Here is a 16,202-nt window from a genome sequence, read left to right on the forward strand (position 1 = left end):
CTCTCTCTGGGTAAAACAAAGTGCAAAAATTGAAATCAAGAGTTTACATCACGAGGGTATTTAACCCGATTTAAATCCAAGTCTAGCGAAGTAAAAAAATAAAATAAAATGAAGGGAGATAACATTTATTAACAATAGTATATCCTAAAACAAAGGTATTCTCATTGCAAGAATTTTAAGTCTGTGCTAATATTTGGCAAGAATGTGTGCATATTAAATTAAATTAATTATTCAAAATAACTGTGGATTGTCAAATGATTTTTAGCCCTACTTTAATATTTGAGGAGATTGAGAGCATTAACTTAATATAATTACTATTGCGTGCGTTATTCGTGTCTAAATAAAATACTACTTTCCTAAAGCTTAGTGTCAAAAACATTTGTTCAGCTAAATAATCCACCCTAATACAACAATTATCTATAAATCTTTTCTAACGATATATTCTTTCCCTTAACAAGTTCTTTACAGCAACCTTAAATTCGTTCGGATTAGTCCATTGATCGATCAATTAAACCTCAATTATTTTCTAGGTACGTACAGAGTAAAGACTTATGGATTGTTCAGCTAAATAATCCACCCTAATAATTTTTTGTCCTTATTAAAAAAAAATTGCATTTGTTCGTTTTTCGTCAATTTTTTGAAAATTATTGCTTCGTCATGACGAAAGGAATCTAAAAAGTAAAAATTTATGATCAAAATCCGTTTTTTTAATAAAGACGAAAAAATTGTTTTATTGGCGTCTTTATTCAAAAAAATTGAGTTTCGGTTATAATTTTTACTACTTTTTAAAATTCTTTCATCATGACGAAGCAATAATCCTCAAAAAATTGACAAAAAACTAACAAATGCGATTTATTTTTTGAATAAGTACCAAAAATAATCCAAGAGTAGATTATTTAGCCGAATAGATAACTCAAACATCAATCCAAATCTCACTTCAATAACTGGAGATAATGTCCGGTGGTTCATGGACCAAACCTCGATTATTTCCTGTTGCCTGTTGAATAAATTTTGCTGCTGTTTTAAAGTGGATGAGAGATTGAGAATAAAGTGTGGAAGTGATCAAATCAAACTATGAATTAAGCTGTCAAAAAACAAATGGATATGTACAATCCAAACATGTCCTCATCGTTTGTATAACTCCAATTAATGAACATGCATTAACTTGAAAAAGAATGAAATAATTATGTGACTTCTTCTCACACCAGAACTCCATGTTAGAACTTGTGACTCGTATGTTAATATGAAGAGATACTAAGAAGTAAGAAGTTTTAGAAATAGGCCAGATGTCATCGCTCCGCTCCGACATTTGGCTCATCACCGATGATCTAGTGGAGTGGATTGGGCCGAAGGCCTGTGGGTTGGGGGGTGCGAGGGGCTACATATTTTTTTAATACATACAAAATACCGGATTAGGGTTAGAATAGACTACGTTTAAATATGGAAATTGATTTTAGCACTCCAAAAATTAATGGAGGGGCTCCAAAACGATGTCGTTTTGTGTATCAATATAGTTCAATTTTGGAGCCCCTCCATCAATTTTTGGAGTGCCAAAATCACAATCCATAAATATTCTATGTTGTAAACCTTGTTTCAGTTGATGATTGAATAAGAAACGACTGCTGCTCTCACTCCTGTGAACGTACTAGGTATTGGGGAACCATGTCTATTCTGTGTGTTGATTTCTTTACTGTTTTCTATTCGCATATCGTGTGTGTTTCGATCCTACACTCCATCTCCCACATGTTCTATGAATTTATCAACAGGCACTCTGCTGACATAGAACAAAGTAATGTAGAATGGGATGAACTTCAATAATGTTTTTATATATTTATTTATAGTGTTTTTCTTTCAAGGATGTAAGTTTGATTGTTTACGATTTTCCGCTTGACCAAAAAAAAAAGTAAGTTTGATTGTTTACCAAATATTTAGAATAAAAAGAGTATTTGTTTTTAGAGGTCACTTGACTCACGTTAACTGTCCTACAACACTGGTGATCAGATCAGAGTAAGACCCAAAATATATATGGTATTTCGATGCATATATATTCACATATTTTGCAAAAGAAATTCTTTTTACGCTTTTTTTTTTTGCATCTTTTATGCATGTATCCAATCCGATCTTTTATGCACATCGAGACTATACATGCACCATGAGCACATTTTAACAAATGTTGTATCCGAAGATACAATAAAAACTATTTACCTCTTAATTACTTACAAAATTCAGTGTTGTAGGTTCAGGAATAAAAATCTTGAAATTTATAACGGAAATTTCGGGAGCTATTGAAATAAAACACTAAAACCAATTAACTCAACTGCCACATCTAACTTTTTTTTTTTTTTTAATCACCAAAAGGGTATGAAGGGATGACTAGCCTAACAACCCCTTTGGACACGACCTACTTTCCGTGATAACAGACTATCATGACCATGGCACCAACTAAGTACAAGATGGCATAAGTACCGATATACCACCCCTGTCACCGGAGAGACTCGGAGCCTCCGCTAAATTAAGTTTGTAAACTATGGCTAAGACAGGGCCTGCTACTAATATTCGATAGACAGAGATGGGTACCCCCTAGCCTAGCCATACAAAAAGAATGCATGTGTTAAAAGTCCGCGGAGCATGTTCTTCGTACTTAACCCAAATTGGATTAGATTCCACTAATATATATAATCTGGAAACGTCATGCCATTTCCTACCAGACAAAAAATACTCACTCATCTTTGACTAGCTAGCTAGGAATACTTGAGAGAGAGAGAGAGAGGAGTTTTGGGACCGAGCAGGTAACAAGTGGCAGTATTGGTCGATGATCTAACTGTCCAAACGTATTTAATTTGGACGGCCCGTATTTACTCTCTCTCTTCTTTCACCTGTGCGATCACTCTCTCTCGCTCCTCTTTTTTTTTTTTTCTAAAATCCGAACCATCCGAAACACGTTTGGACTGCTGGAATCTACCACCCGCCCGGCACCCAAAAACTTCTCAAGGAGTAGAGAGGTCCAAAAACTAATGAAGATGGGATGAGAATAATTGAGAGGGACGTGATTTTATTTATTAGTGGGGGGAGCCCGGGGAGAGGGACGTGATTGAAAGAGGTGGGGTGGTGCGTGTGGCCCAAAAAAAAGTGTTTTGTGGGTGGCCCTAGCTAGCTGAGCTCTCACCCACATGCTTTTTCATCATCTCTCTCTCATCAATATGCTAAAAAAGAAAGAAGCAGGACTGGACATTGATTTTACTAATCCCAACTCCTTCGAACAACAGAGTTTTATTACTCACTGAGATTTGAGTCACTGTGTCTTCTTCTACATGCTCAATATTGTCCATATTCTTTTTTCTAAACAGATAGATACACATTTACACCTTCAAATCAGATCCAGATCTTGAGAAGAAATTAATTGGCCTCTCTTGCAAGGTAGGAGTAAGAATCTGTGTGGATTTGGCATTGGGATTAAAAAAATTCCCTAGGGTACTTAATGAAGGGGGATGGAATAAAATAGTTGCATGCGACGTGTTACGTTAACGATGAAAATCTGGAGACGTTTTGATGTTTTTAGTCAAATCCTGTGACATTGATGTTTTTAGTTTTCTTGATGATAATCTCTAACATTAATACTCGTGCCAGAAAGAAGGATTTTTTCCACTTGATAGTTGCTTTCATATATCAAGCGGTGGAAAAATAGTACTTATGTTTGCATGTATGAGAATTACAGCGACGCACAAGATTCTTTTTAATAGTATGAGCGTCTGTAACAATTCGCTAAGCCTAATTATGAGATTTTACATTTGACCTATCCGTGTTGAGATTGTATACGGGTAACCAACTAGATAACAACCCAACTGGTTAATAGTAGCTTTGATGATTAGTGATATACTTTTGTTATCATTAATTTACAGTCCAAAGCTAGTTAATTAGTTAGAACCCTGTTACACACAGATAATCTGTGCACAAATTTCATTGTGGGGCCCACCACGAGTCCCACACAAATAATTCGAGCCGTTCATTAAATGTAAAACAATTTCTCAAGGGTCTCCACACAAAATCAGCTCAATACAATGCCTATAGATGCTTGATCCAATCGTCTAACTTTTCAATATTCTAAAATCTTAATGAAAACTTAGACGATTAGATCGAGCATCTATTGGTATCGGATTGAGCTGATTTATTACGAGGACCCTTGAAAAAATATTTTACATTTAATGAACGGCTCGAATCATTTGTGTGGGACCCTTGGTGGACCTTACAACGAAATCTGTGCACATATTGTCTATGTGGGTAGACTTTTTGAATTAGTTATACTTTTTCTTGATCATGTTTCCACTTTTTCACTTCTACTTCCTTTTCTTCTTGAGTTATTGTGAATGAAAGCTACTTTCCATGATAATGAGTCAAAAGTACTATCCATATCATGTAAGTATTGTTTTTCTTATTGCTTTACCACAATTAACATTGTTAATTTTATCATTATGTGCTATGCAAATGGTTAAAAAGGCTGTAATCCCATTGACTCTTTTGGCCAAAAGAGTCAAGTCGTATGATTGATTTTTACTAGTAGAATTATAACTGACCACCAACATCAAATAGGCATGCAGCATGTACCAAAAAAGAAAAAGAAAATAAATTAATAGGCTTGATGTACTTTAAGATGAGAAAAAGGGAAATATAGTATATTTAGACTCCTAAATATAAGTTTTTTTAAAGAGATTAAAGTAGGTCTTGGCTTATTTGTTATTCAAATTCTTCATGAACGTATAAATTAAGTACCTAATCTTGCCCATTTAGGTCAACAGTTTGAACTTGAAAACTATTGTAGCATCATCGCTAATTAAATCCATCGTGAAAGAGCTTTAGAAGGGACCATGAGCCGAGTTCGAGTAATTTGATTCTTTTGTAGTAGTAGCACTTTATACTACCTCCATCCTTATTTATTTATCTATTTTTACTATTTTACACACTTTAAAAATTTGTACATATATTTTAATGCGAATTTTTAATATTATTTTTTATTTTATAGATCTCAATTAATTACTCCTGTATTATACGAAAATTTTAAAATCAAGAAACCCATTACAAATTGAAAAATATAAACAATTTAAAATATAATATAAATGTCAAAAATGAACCAACAAACTCAAACAGGATCCTAGCCATTATCGTAAAATAAGGAAAGAAATGATTGACCTAGCTAGATACACTTAGGTAAAAATGCCAATAAAACCCAAATCTAGAAAACAATCTTGTAAATCGTATACTATATTAAAAATTACTATAAAATGTGAAAACAATCATTTCATTTTGGGTTGTGGTTGTTAAGACAAAGTAAAAACAAAACCGAATCTAGTTGTCCGAACAGAGAGAGAGTAGGACTAGAGAGAGAGAGAGAGAGAGAGAGAGAGAGAGAGAGAGAGAGAATCCGCGTGTGGGGTGAAAAGGGAAAACCGTGAAAGGTGATTGTCTCGGCGGGATTGGAGGGAGTTTCGATTTTCATGTCCTTTTCCGCTCTAAAATCAATCCTTCCCAAATCTCTTTCATCAGCTTCATCTCCTTCCTTTCTTGTCTCTCCTACTTATTAAACCCTACCCATCTCTCTCTCTCTCTCTCTCTCTCTCTCTCTCTCTCTCTCTCTCTCTTGCGTGAGAGAGTGTGAAAAAAAAGTCTTGTCAGATCTGCACATTTCCTCCCCACTACCCACCACGTCTCTCCCTTGAGTCAAAACTTATCTCCACATATACATCACTCTCTCTCTCTCTCTCTCTCTCTCTCTCTCTCTCTCTCTCTCTATGTATAATCATATGTGCATTTCCGAAATTGCTGCTTGAAGCCCCACAGCCTCCTCCTCGGCAATGTCGGAAATGCACAACCGTGCCAGCGTCGGCGGGGGTGGATTTGATCCGAGCAATCTGCACTTGAAGAAAGAACTCACTCAAATCCGTAAAGCCGCTCGATCTCTCAAGGACCCCGGCACCACCTCCACCTGGCGCTCCCCCCTCAACTCCGCTCGATCCGCTGCGCCCTCCACTGCCAATGCGGCCTCATCCTCCAATAACAACCCTAAGTTCTCCGCCACCAACGGAGAAGGTCTCGTCAGCCAGCTCCCGCTCCGCCCCGAGACCAGCAACGGCAGCAGCGGCGCGAGGGAGAGGAAGGTGTTTCTGTACAACTGGAGGAGTAATCAGCAGAGATCGAAAAGCGGTCGAAGCCGTGGGCAGGATGGGGAGTCCAGTGACGAAGACGATGCGGAGGAGGAGGAGAGCTTGAGCGACGCGCGAAACGGCGGTGGCGGTGATTCGAGGAGTGATGCTCACGTTGGTGATAGGTATGCTTCGTTGATGATGTTTAAATGCAGAGGTAGTACTAAGCTAGCCCCGTCGATTAGACGGACTTCGATTAGGAAGAAAACTAAGATAAACCCTCACTTAGCTAATGTGTTGAGGCAACAGATAGTTAAGAGTAGGAGTTCAAAGCAAGCCCTAGAGGGTTCGGGGAGGGATGATAATGATGATGAACAATCTGATGATGGTACGGAGGATTATTGTAGTAATGATAACTCTGAGGATTTACGGTTGCTTTCTAGGCTTAGTAAGAGGAAGAATTGGCCCCATTTGTCTTTGAAGCCTTTGAGGAATAGTGGAAGAGAGGACTCTTCTTACACTTACAACAGTACCCCGGCGTTGTCGACAGGGTCTTTCAATAGGTACGGCAATAGGAATCCAAGTACGGTTGGGTCGTGGGATGCCACCACTGCATCGTTCAACGGTGGGGATGATGATGATGGGGATGATCCTTTGGAATTGCCGGGTCGCCAGGGATGTGGGATTCCTTGTTATTGGTCGAGGAAGTCGACCCCGAAGCATAGAGGGGATTGTGGCGGGAGTTACTATTCGCCTTCGCTTTCCGAGACTTTAAGAAGGAAAGGCAGCAGTATTTTGTGCGGGAGTCAAACTAAGTACCATAAACATGGTAGGGGATCAACTTCGAGTTCCAAAAAGAGGAGACTGATTTCGAGGGCTGCTCAAGGTGTTATACCATTGCTAACCAATAGCGGTGATGGCCAAGGGGGCTCATCTATTGGGAATAGTGACGACGAGCTCTCAACAAACTACGGGGAGCTAGATTTGGAGGCCTTGAGTCGGTTGGACGGAAGGAGGTGGTCGTGCAGCTGTAGGAGTCAAGAAGGATTAGAGCTTGTAGTTCCAAACGGGGATGGGGAAGGAGAAGGAGAAGGTGAAAGTACACCGGAAACCATAGGTAGCTTGAGTCAGAAATATAGGCCGGTGTTCTTTGAAGAAATTATTGGGCAAAACATTGTGGTTCAATCCCTTATGAATGCAATATTAAGGGGAAGGATTGCCCATATTTATATGTTCCAAGGTCCTCGTGGGTCTGGGAAGACATCAACGGCCAGGATATTTGCAGCTGCCTTGAATTGCCTTGCCAGTAAAGAGTCCAAACCATGTGGGGTCTGTAGGGAATGTGCTGATTTCATCTCTGGTAAGACCAATGATCTCATAGAAGTTGATAGCACTAGTAAGAAGGGAATCGACAGAGTTAAGCACCTTTTAAAAAACCTGTCCGTTGGTCCTTCATCAGCATTTTCACGATACAGAGTTTTTATTATCGATGAGTGTCACTTGTTGCCTTCTAAGATGTGGCTGGCATTTCTTAAGTCTCTCGAGGAACCACCTCCGCGTGTTGTGTTCATATTTGTGACTGCTGATCTTGACAATGTGCCACGTGCCGTGTTATCTCGGTGCCAGAAGTATATCTTTAACAAGATCAAGGATAGCGATATTGTGGCTAGACTGAGAAAGATTTCTGCTGATGAGGATTTGGATGTCGAACCAGATGCATTGGATTTGATTGCTTTGAATGCAGATGGTTCGCTTCGAGACGCTGAGACAATGTTAGACCAGTTGAGTTTGCTTGGAAAGACAATTACTTCTTCTCTTGTGAATGAACTTGTAAGATTGCTTCAACCCTTGCTTCCTTTACCTGATCTACTTCATTTTTGAGTCCCTTTCTCCTTCAAATGATTGAATGCTGTGTCATCCTCTCATTGGCATCGGTTCACTTTGGTGTTTATGCTTAGCTTCTGCCAACGTTGTTTGGAGCATAACTGCTTGCTAATGAGTGAAGGCAGTAATTTGGATAACTTTTTTTCTTTTATTATTTATGGAGATTTTGCTCTTTATAAATAGTTTAGCTGTGTAGTTTTTCAGCCATGTAGTTTAGCTGTGCAGTTAAGTGGTTCAAATCTATTTACTTTGTTTCTGTAGGTTGGAGTGGTTTCTGATGAGAAACTTCTGGAACTTTTGGAGTTAGCCATGTCATCGGACACTGCAGAAACAGTAAAAAGAGCCAGAGAGTTGATGGACTCCGGGGTTGATCCAATGGTTGTGATGTCTCAATTGGCCACCCTCATTATGGATATCATTGCTGGTACATATCACATCATGGATTCTAAGGACAACAGTTCATTCTTTGCTGGGAGAAGCTGTAAGTGCTGACCCATTTCACTCTTGTACATTTTTGTTCAAGGATAAATTTTGTTTTTGGTTCAAATGAAATACTCACACAAGTTTCTGCATGTAGAAGATATTGGATTTCTTCTACATGGTGGTTGAATGTCCTTTGTTGAATGAACAGTCCATTCATTCAATCCATTCTTTTATTTTGAGGTTGATGGTTTGCAGCCGAGACCACCTGTATGTAGACACGACTAAGGTTACGTTTGGTAGCTTTGAGTTTCTTTCGTATAAAGCACTATGAAGAAAATCTGGTGAACTCATCTATATCCTAGCAATGAACTGATTTAATTAGACAATAGGGAATTAACATCCGTGGGATGGTGAATCTCCTATCAGTACTTCTATTGATCAATTATTTAACAATTAACATTAATTTGAGGGTTTTGGAGCGATTTTATGTACCGATTGCTAATTGACATTGTAGTCAGTTTACAGAATCGTGGTCCGTATGAGCAGGTTAAAATTGGAAATAGCACTCTGCTCTCCAATCTTTAACAAAAAAAAAAAAGTGAAATTCTCTTACATGAAGGAGAGACAAAAGCCCAAAAAGATGCCAAGTGTCAGATAACGAATCGATGTCCTCAAACTTATTAAAAACCAAGCATTCCGCTCCAACCAGACCCAAAATAGAGTGTTCTGCATTATTCCTGGATGCTCTTACTCTCTTGCCGCTTTGAAAGCTGCTAAAATCATTCAAGAGCATTTGAACTCAATAAGCGGTGTGACCCTACAAATTTCCACCAATAAAAAAGTAGATGCCATAGGACGGAAGCCGTAGCAACACCTATATCATTCAAGAACATTTGAAATCAAGTAGACGGAGCCACCTAACAAATGTCCAAATAAAAGAGTCAATCTCATAGGATGGAAGCCCAATGACAGTGCAAGAATAAATGGTCCTATGATTTCGTTGTTCCTCCATACACATCTTGAACCATTATGGGCAAAGATAGGTAAGATCTCAATTGTGTTAAGTTATTATTAGTCGTCATACTTTTGTGGACCCCAACAACCATAAACACATCTGAACTTTAAGAGGCATGAACCCTTTACATAGACTTCTAAAGGGAAAGGAGGGGAAATTAGACTTATCATTGGCGATTTAAAAAAAAAAATTGACTCATCACCATTATTTGATCTTAAGGCAAAATTGTGAAGCATGACTAAGAAAGAACCCAGCTCAGAGTTTTCTAAATTGAAAATTGGGGAGGTTTTTTAAGAAGTTGAAATGGAATGAAATTGATGCTAAATGGGAAACAAGTGATCAACTATACAAATATGATAAATAGCTATAGAAACATGAGAAATTTTATGGGAATGAACGAACTGATATAAATGTGAAAACGACCCATCAAAAGAGGAATCTCCTTACCAAACATCATCTAAAAAGTGAATATTATCATCATTACCCACTTTCCAAGATACAGCCCTAGAAACAAGAGGAAACCTTCGAGAAATAGATTATCACAGAGATTGTCAAATATTCCTATTAACAATGGCATTCATGGAAAGATCCCTACTACTAGCTTGAGCCTCATATTTTCAAAATGAGTTACACTCATGGGAAAACCTCTATAACTACTATCTAAGTAGACCAATATTTCTTGCCACGATGTTTCTAATGACAAGATTGCCTTTTTCTTTGTAGACAGATTGATTAACTAGATGCTATATTTTTTTTCCCCTTTTGTCCCGACCACCCCGTATAAAATGTCGCGTCTGCAACCACAACCAAAATCTTAACCAAGACAATTGATAAGATTGGAATGCTCCACCAAAGTGTATCTATCTCCTCTAGAGAACAAAGTTGTTTTCTCTCTCTCTACCCTTTTCCCAATCTGGGCTATTACTGGAGCCCAAAAAGTCTTCCTTCTAGGATTGTCCCCCAATGTGATGCCCAAATACGTAAATGAGAGTTTCTTTGTGAAATTGATGCCAATGAGAAGCAAATATAGAATTTTGAGAAATAGCGATCGAAACATGATAAATTTTGTGGGAATGAACCAACTGATACAAATGTGGAAACAACCCCAAAAAAAGAGGAATCTTACAACCAAACATCATCTAAAAAATGAATATCTTCCTCAGTACCCACTTTTAAGATACAACCTATGAATAATAGATTGTCATGGAGATCATCAATTAGCCCTATTATCCATGCGAATTGGGAAGATCCCTACCACTACCTTTGTCGTCACATTTGTTCCTAATATGGAATGCTATAATAAGTTACACATGGGGAATTCTCTAACTACTTTCCTAGTAGATTATATCTCTTGCCGTGATGTTTCCAATGGCAAGATTCGCCATTTTGTTAGTAGATAGAAACTATGTTCTGATTCACTAGATACCTCCATTTTCCCTTTTGTCTATATCTCCCCATAAGAAATCCCGCATCTTTTTGTCTATTTTATTTGCAACCCTGTTCGAAATCACCGAGACTAGTGATGAAATGGTAATCAGACTGCACCAAAGTGTATCTACCTTCTAGAAAACAAAGCTGTTTTCCATCTCTCTTACATCTTACCAATCTAGGCTAAAACTGGAGCCCCATAAGACTTCCTTGTAGGATTTCCTCCTGACGGGATGCCTGAATACGTGAATGGAGTTTCTCTAACCCAATTGAAAAGAAGATGGAACAATCGGTCTCCTTGCCTTAGACTCTTGGAGACCTTAAACTGTTCCATTCCTGTGAACCAGAAGTGAAAAATTGGAAGAAGACAAGCACCTTGCATTACAAATTTGGGTACACAAATAGGGCATTAAGGGAATTCCACCCATGCATACAAAAGACACGGCCACACGACAAATGTCAGAATACACCTACAAAAGCATCAAAAAGCTTTGTAGTTTAAGATTTGGTTAAGAGAGGGAATTTCTCTTGCTCGACTCCCATGTAAGCAACATGCTAACAAAATTACTCTTAAGTTGAATATAGGACTCTCAATGCCATTACTAGTGCGTCAGTTCTGCTCTCACCTAATAAGCCACATCAAACATAAAGGTGCATACTGCCATCATCCAAATTTTCCTACACTGTCTTCCAATCCTTATCCTTTTTGGTTATGTCTTAAGTATAATATTGCATCATCCATATATCTGTGCTCATATGTTCTTTGAGTTCGTAATATCATAATCAAATTATAAGTGACTAGTGTAGGGAAAAATGCTGGAATCCCTTTTGCCAAATCAAACTGCAACACAGTGATATAAACAATAGTTCTATGTTGGTTAGATTGGAATTGCTTTGAATAATTTCGTTCGTGGCATTATGCACCTGAGTTGATACTTTCTTGGTGGGTTGTTGGCTTTAATTACTCCAATTGGTATTGAAACCAGTAAGGAATCGCCCAAGTCCTAAATAGCTATGATCCTGTTTGAATTTGCTTAACTAGATTCTGTTGTGTGAATGAATTGGCTTCTGTTTAAATGCTCATCTGTGTCTTTATGTGTCATTATGGCTGTTGTGTAACAAATACTCTGATTGTCCTGTATTATGGAAGATCATATAAAATGCATCTAGTACCAGTTTGTGTTTTGCTGTATTCTAGGTTACCATAAACAGTCTTGCTAACCTCCGCCCACTAGGTGTGAGGATAATATGCAGTAATTTCAAACAAGTTGGGATATCAATAGATATCTCATGGATATTAATACATTTTCACAAGTATCAATACACTTTTCCTCGGATATCAATGCATTTTTTACCTATTATCCTCTGTCCTTATGGTGGAGGTTAGCATTTTCCTACCATAAATTAGGTACATCACGCTGTAATGGACATATAGATAGAGGAAAAAAAGTTATGTCTACTGATTATGTGAGTTTCACCTTGTTAGTATTCAAAGTTCCTGGACCACATTAAATTTCCATTTTCTATTCATTTCTGCGGGTTCCTTTATTTATGGTCTTGTACCATTATTGCAAGCCTTTATTGATGATTGGAATATTCTCCAGTGAATGAAGCAGAACTGGACAGACTGAAGCATGCTTTGAAGCTTCTTTCAGAGGCTGAGAAACAGCTACGAGTTTCAAGTGAGCGTTCCACATGGTTCACGGCAACCCTTTTACAACTCGGATCCGCGAATTCATCAGATTCAACTCACTCAGGAGGCAGTCGGAGGCAGAGCTCAAAAACAACTGAGGAGGATCGGTCTAGTGCTTCTAAGGAGGCCACTACCCAAAAGCAAAGGGCCCAAATGTCAACCTCTCCTGCTGTCGTGTCTAAAGCTGCTCTCCAAAATCAGGCCATTCATGAGGATTCTTTCCTATTGGCTAATGGGATCAATGCCAATCCCAAGCACACCCAAAGAAAATTCAAAAGTGGTGATCTGTCAGCTGTTTCACACGATCAAGTAATGATATCCAGATGCGTAAACTCAGACAAGTTGGATGATATCTGGGTGAGATGTATTGGAAGATGCCATTCAAAAACACTAAGGCAGCTGCTTCTTAGTCATGGAAAGCTCATCTCTATCTCTGAAGTTGAAGGTTAGCAAACCTTTCTACATGCTATATATATAGTCTACTTGTCAAACTAGAATGCACAATGCTGAATTATTTCTCTATGAGCCATGTTACATGGACTCTTCGTAAATGTATGAAGTATTCGCGCCATCCACATTCTTAGTTGGACACTCGTGGAAACGTATTGGTATGCAAGTTGCCCGAAAAAGTATGCATCAAACTATCATATTATGCATGAAATTGTCTATGGCACCTAGTAAACTCAGTTTACATTGAAGAATAAAAGCAATATAGTAAACTTTTTGAAGATTTTGCTGAATCCCGATGGCCTTGGTTTGAGAATTGCATTAGTCCGACAATTAGTCTCATACCCACATCCCACTTCCGTACACGTCAATGTGATTTAGTTTATAAGAAGCATTAATGTGTGTTTACAACAATTCTTTGCTCATCAATACTTAGAGGTGCCATACTTATCGAAAAACTTAAAGCTATAAAGTGTACCAAAGAAAAAGGATCCTTTAGCTGTTGCCAAAACAATTGCTGCCAATTTCCGGAGTATCAACTATGGAGTTAATAGGATTTTGAGCTTCATTTTCTATTTGCAGGAACATCGTTTACAATTTGTACTTGACACCTGCATTGTTACATAAATCTCTCCCGTGTAAATCTGTTTTCTGGAGTCTCAGACGTTCTTCTTGCAGGTATTTTCGTTGCTTATATCGCGTTTGGGGAGAGAGACATCAAAGCTAGAGCTGAAAGGTTTTTAAGCAGTATCACAAACTCGTTTGAAACTGTTTTGCGATACAATGTAGAGGTTAGAATTATACTGTTGCCAGATGATGAAACTTCTTTGGGTCGGAAGCAGATGGACACAGCCGAAGAAATTAGTAAGGAACGAAAATCATTCCCCAATGCCAAAGATGGATATTCTGATATTGGTTCGCGTCAGGAGCCGCTGAAAAGATCTAGAGGCTTTGTTGATTCTGATGGTAAGCTGGGTGGAACCCTTCAGTCTGCTGCTGGATCACCAATCCCATTAGCAGAAGGGAATTCTAAAATGAGTGCGAAGGAGAGAAATCCAATGCAGAGAATAGAATCCATTATCCATGAGCAGAGGTTAGAAACTGCATGGTTACAGGCTGTGGAGAAGGGCACACCTGGATCATTGAGTCGTTTGAAACCTGAGAAGAATCAAATCCTTCCTCAAGAAGGCATCTATCCTCAGAATCAAACGAAACCCCTAAATTCTGTGGACTTGTCCTCCCAGAATTGGGAAGATGAGTTGAACCATGAAATGAAGATTTTGAAGATTAATGACAGGAAGGCTGTCCAGAAGGACCAGATCGGTAAGAGGGTTGATCATTGTCCCATCTCTCCGAGCTTGTTGCATGATAGCACCTATGTGGGCAGTTTCAGCAAAGAGAGCATGTGAGTTCTTATCAGACCTTCTATATATTATAGTTGTTTGCGCATATGCGCCCATAATTTTTTGGTTATCATATTGTCTCTGTTAAGCATCTTTAGTCTTTACTTGCACACGATTGTTAAAACTATTGAACTCCATACGTTTACCGGATTAACTCTTTGGCATGACCTGTTTAAGCTTTGCAAGATGCACTCCAGACCCACATATCGATGAATTTTATCTTGCCGAGGAAAAAGTTTACAAGATTCTAGGGTTCAAATAAGATTCAAGAAAAGTTATGGTAGATCTATGCACAAGTCGGTCTAGGAGTCAAACACCATTTCAACCCTTGTAGAGTGTAAATGCAGGTTTTCTGTGCTTCCCACTGTTGATATCTGAACAAATCCTGTAACTTTCATCTTAATTAGAAGAACTTGTGTGGCTATACGGGTAATTAGTGCATAGAAAGTTTAGTTCTTATGAGTGTTTTTATAGCAAAATCATCTTGGACTTCCTAGTCCTTGACAAGATATTGAATGATGGCCTCCAAATTACTTATTTGCTGTTGACACTCTACTGATGTACATGGGGCCACTGAAAACAGCCGGATCCGTGATCACTTGGATTTTTTATGTAATGTTTCATCAGCATTTCCTCCGTGGCCCCACTTCAAAGGGCATTCATTATATTCCTGCTGTACAATTATGTTGTGGTGACTCTGTGAACAAGGAAGTAGTGGATTATTTAGGATTCTTTTTAACCAAGTATAAAAGTCGGTAATAACAGCCAGAATAATGTGTCTTAACCCCATGTATTCTGTGGAATTCTTTTCTGTTGTAAAAATGCTGATACGATTTTCTGGTTGTTTCTACAGGGGATACGAATCAGGGTCAGGAGCTGGAGGTTGTAGTGGCCTTTTCTGTTGGAATAACACCAAACCTCAGAAAAAAGTAAAGGTATGCTACTACGACTGAACTGGTTTTATCTCATCACTTGATACAAAACTCTCTTTATGACATTGGTCCCTAAGGAAAAAAAATCAAATGATATAAACTTGGTGTATACAATCAGGTTAAACAAGGGGCTCCTGTTCGTGCGCATAGAAGTGCACGATTTTCATGGTTTGGTGAGTGTGCCAGATCGAAACCGACTGAGAGAAGTTTCAGACAATAATTGAATAGCTATGGACCATTGAAGTGCAACGTGCTTGGTCCAACGGCAAGGCTTGCCATAAGCGTGGCTGGTGGCTTGGATTTGAGTCAGAAGTGCCCTTTTGCTTTAACATGATAAGGTTGCGTACCTCTTGCCATCCCAAACCGTGTTGCCCTTTCTTATTTAACTTTCTTGTAGAGCCATTTTTCATGGATGTTGGGAGGGAAATGAGGAGAAGATTGTGAAGTTCATGCAACTGGATTCCTGCATTTCTCTTGATGCAGGAATATTTTATGAAAATAATAAGGAAATGGAGGTGCATTTTCTCTTCCATTCAGAACGATGCATAGCTTTACTAGCGACTTAGGAATGACTTTCCCGGAAGACCTAGTTTCACATTCTTGATTGTTTTCCGGACGAGTCGTAAAAGATGTTCCGTTTAAAAAATTTAACTTCTTATATTATGGAGAAAAATCAGGTGTGATGGTTGTTTCAGGTTGTTAATCACAAGGGTATTCTTTGACAACGGTTTTAGACCTGTTTATTATTCTTGAGGAAAAATTATTCAGTAATGGTGCCATTGTTAAGTGCTTGAGTTATTGCTTCACAATAGTATACTCTGAAAAAGACATACAACCTTGGCA

The 16,202-nt window shown here is 38.4% G+C and overlaps 1 protein-coding gene across 1 annotated transcript; it reads left to right on the top strand.

Moving 5' to 3' along the window:
- The first annotated feature begins 5,400 nt into the window (after nt 1-5,400).
- Nucleotides 5,401-16,084, top strand: LOC131306340 (protein STICHEL). Its single transcript, XM_058332515.1, has 6 exons — nt 5,401-7,964; nt 8,280-8,499; nt 12,489-13,022; nt 13,703-14,429; nt 15,281-15,362; nt 15,478-16,084. The coding sequence occupies exons 1-6, from the start codon at nt 5,847-5,849 to the stop codon at nt 15,577-15,579; spliced, it is 3,783 nt and encodes a 1,260-aa protein (XP_058188498.1). The 5' UTR covers nt 5,401-5,846; the 3' UTR covers nt 15,580-16,084.
- Nucleotides 16,085-16,202: the final 118 nt, after the last annotated feature.

The sequence above is a fragment of the Rhododendron vialii genome, chromosome 11a, assembly GCF_030253575.1.
Source record: "Rhododendron vialii isolate Sample 1 chromosome 11a, ASM3025357v1".
Classification (NCBI taxonomy): domain Eukaryota; kingdom Viridiplantae; phylum Streptophyta; class Magnoliopsida; order Ericales; family Ericaceae; genus Rhododendron; species Rhododendron vialii.

Bases quoted from the DNA above. Each gene is read 5' to 3' on its own strand.
- LOC131306340 (XM_058332515.1), top strand. From the start codon at position 5,847: ATGTCGGAAATGCACAACCGTGCCAGCGTCGGCGGGGGTGGATTTGAT. The intron at 7,965-8,279 runs GTAAGATTGCTT...TTGTTTCTGTAG, and splicing joins CTTCTCTTGTGAATGAACTT to GTTGGAGTGGTTTCTGATGA. The intron at 8,500-12,488 runs GTAAGTGCTGAC...AATATTCTCCAG, and splicing joins ATTCTTTGCTGGGAGAAGCT to TGAATGAAGCAGAACTGGAC.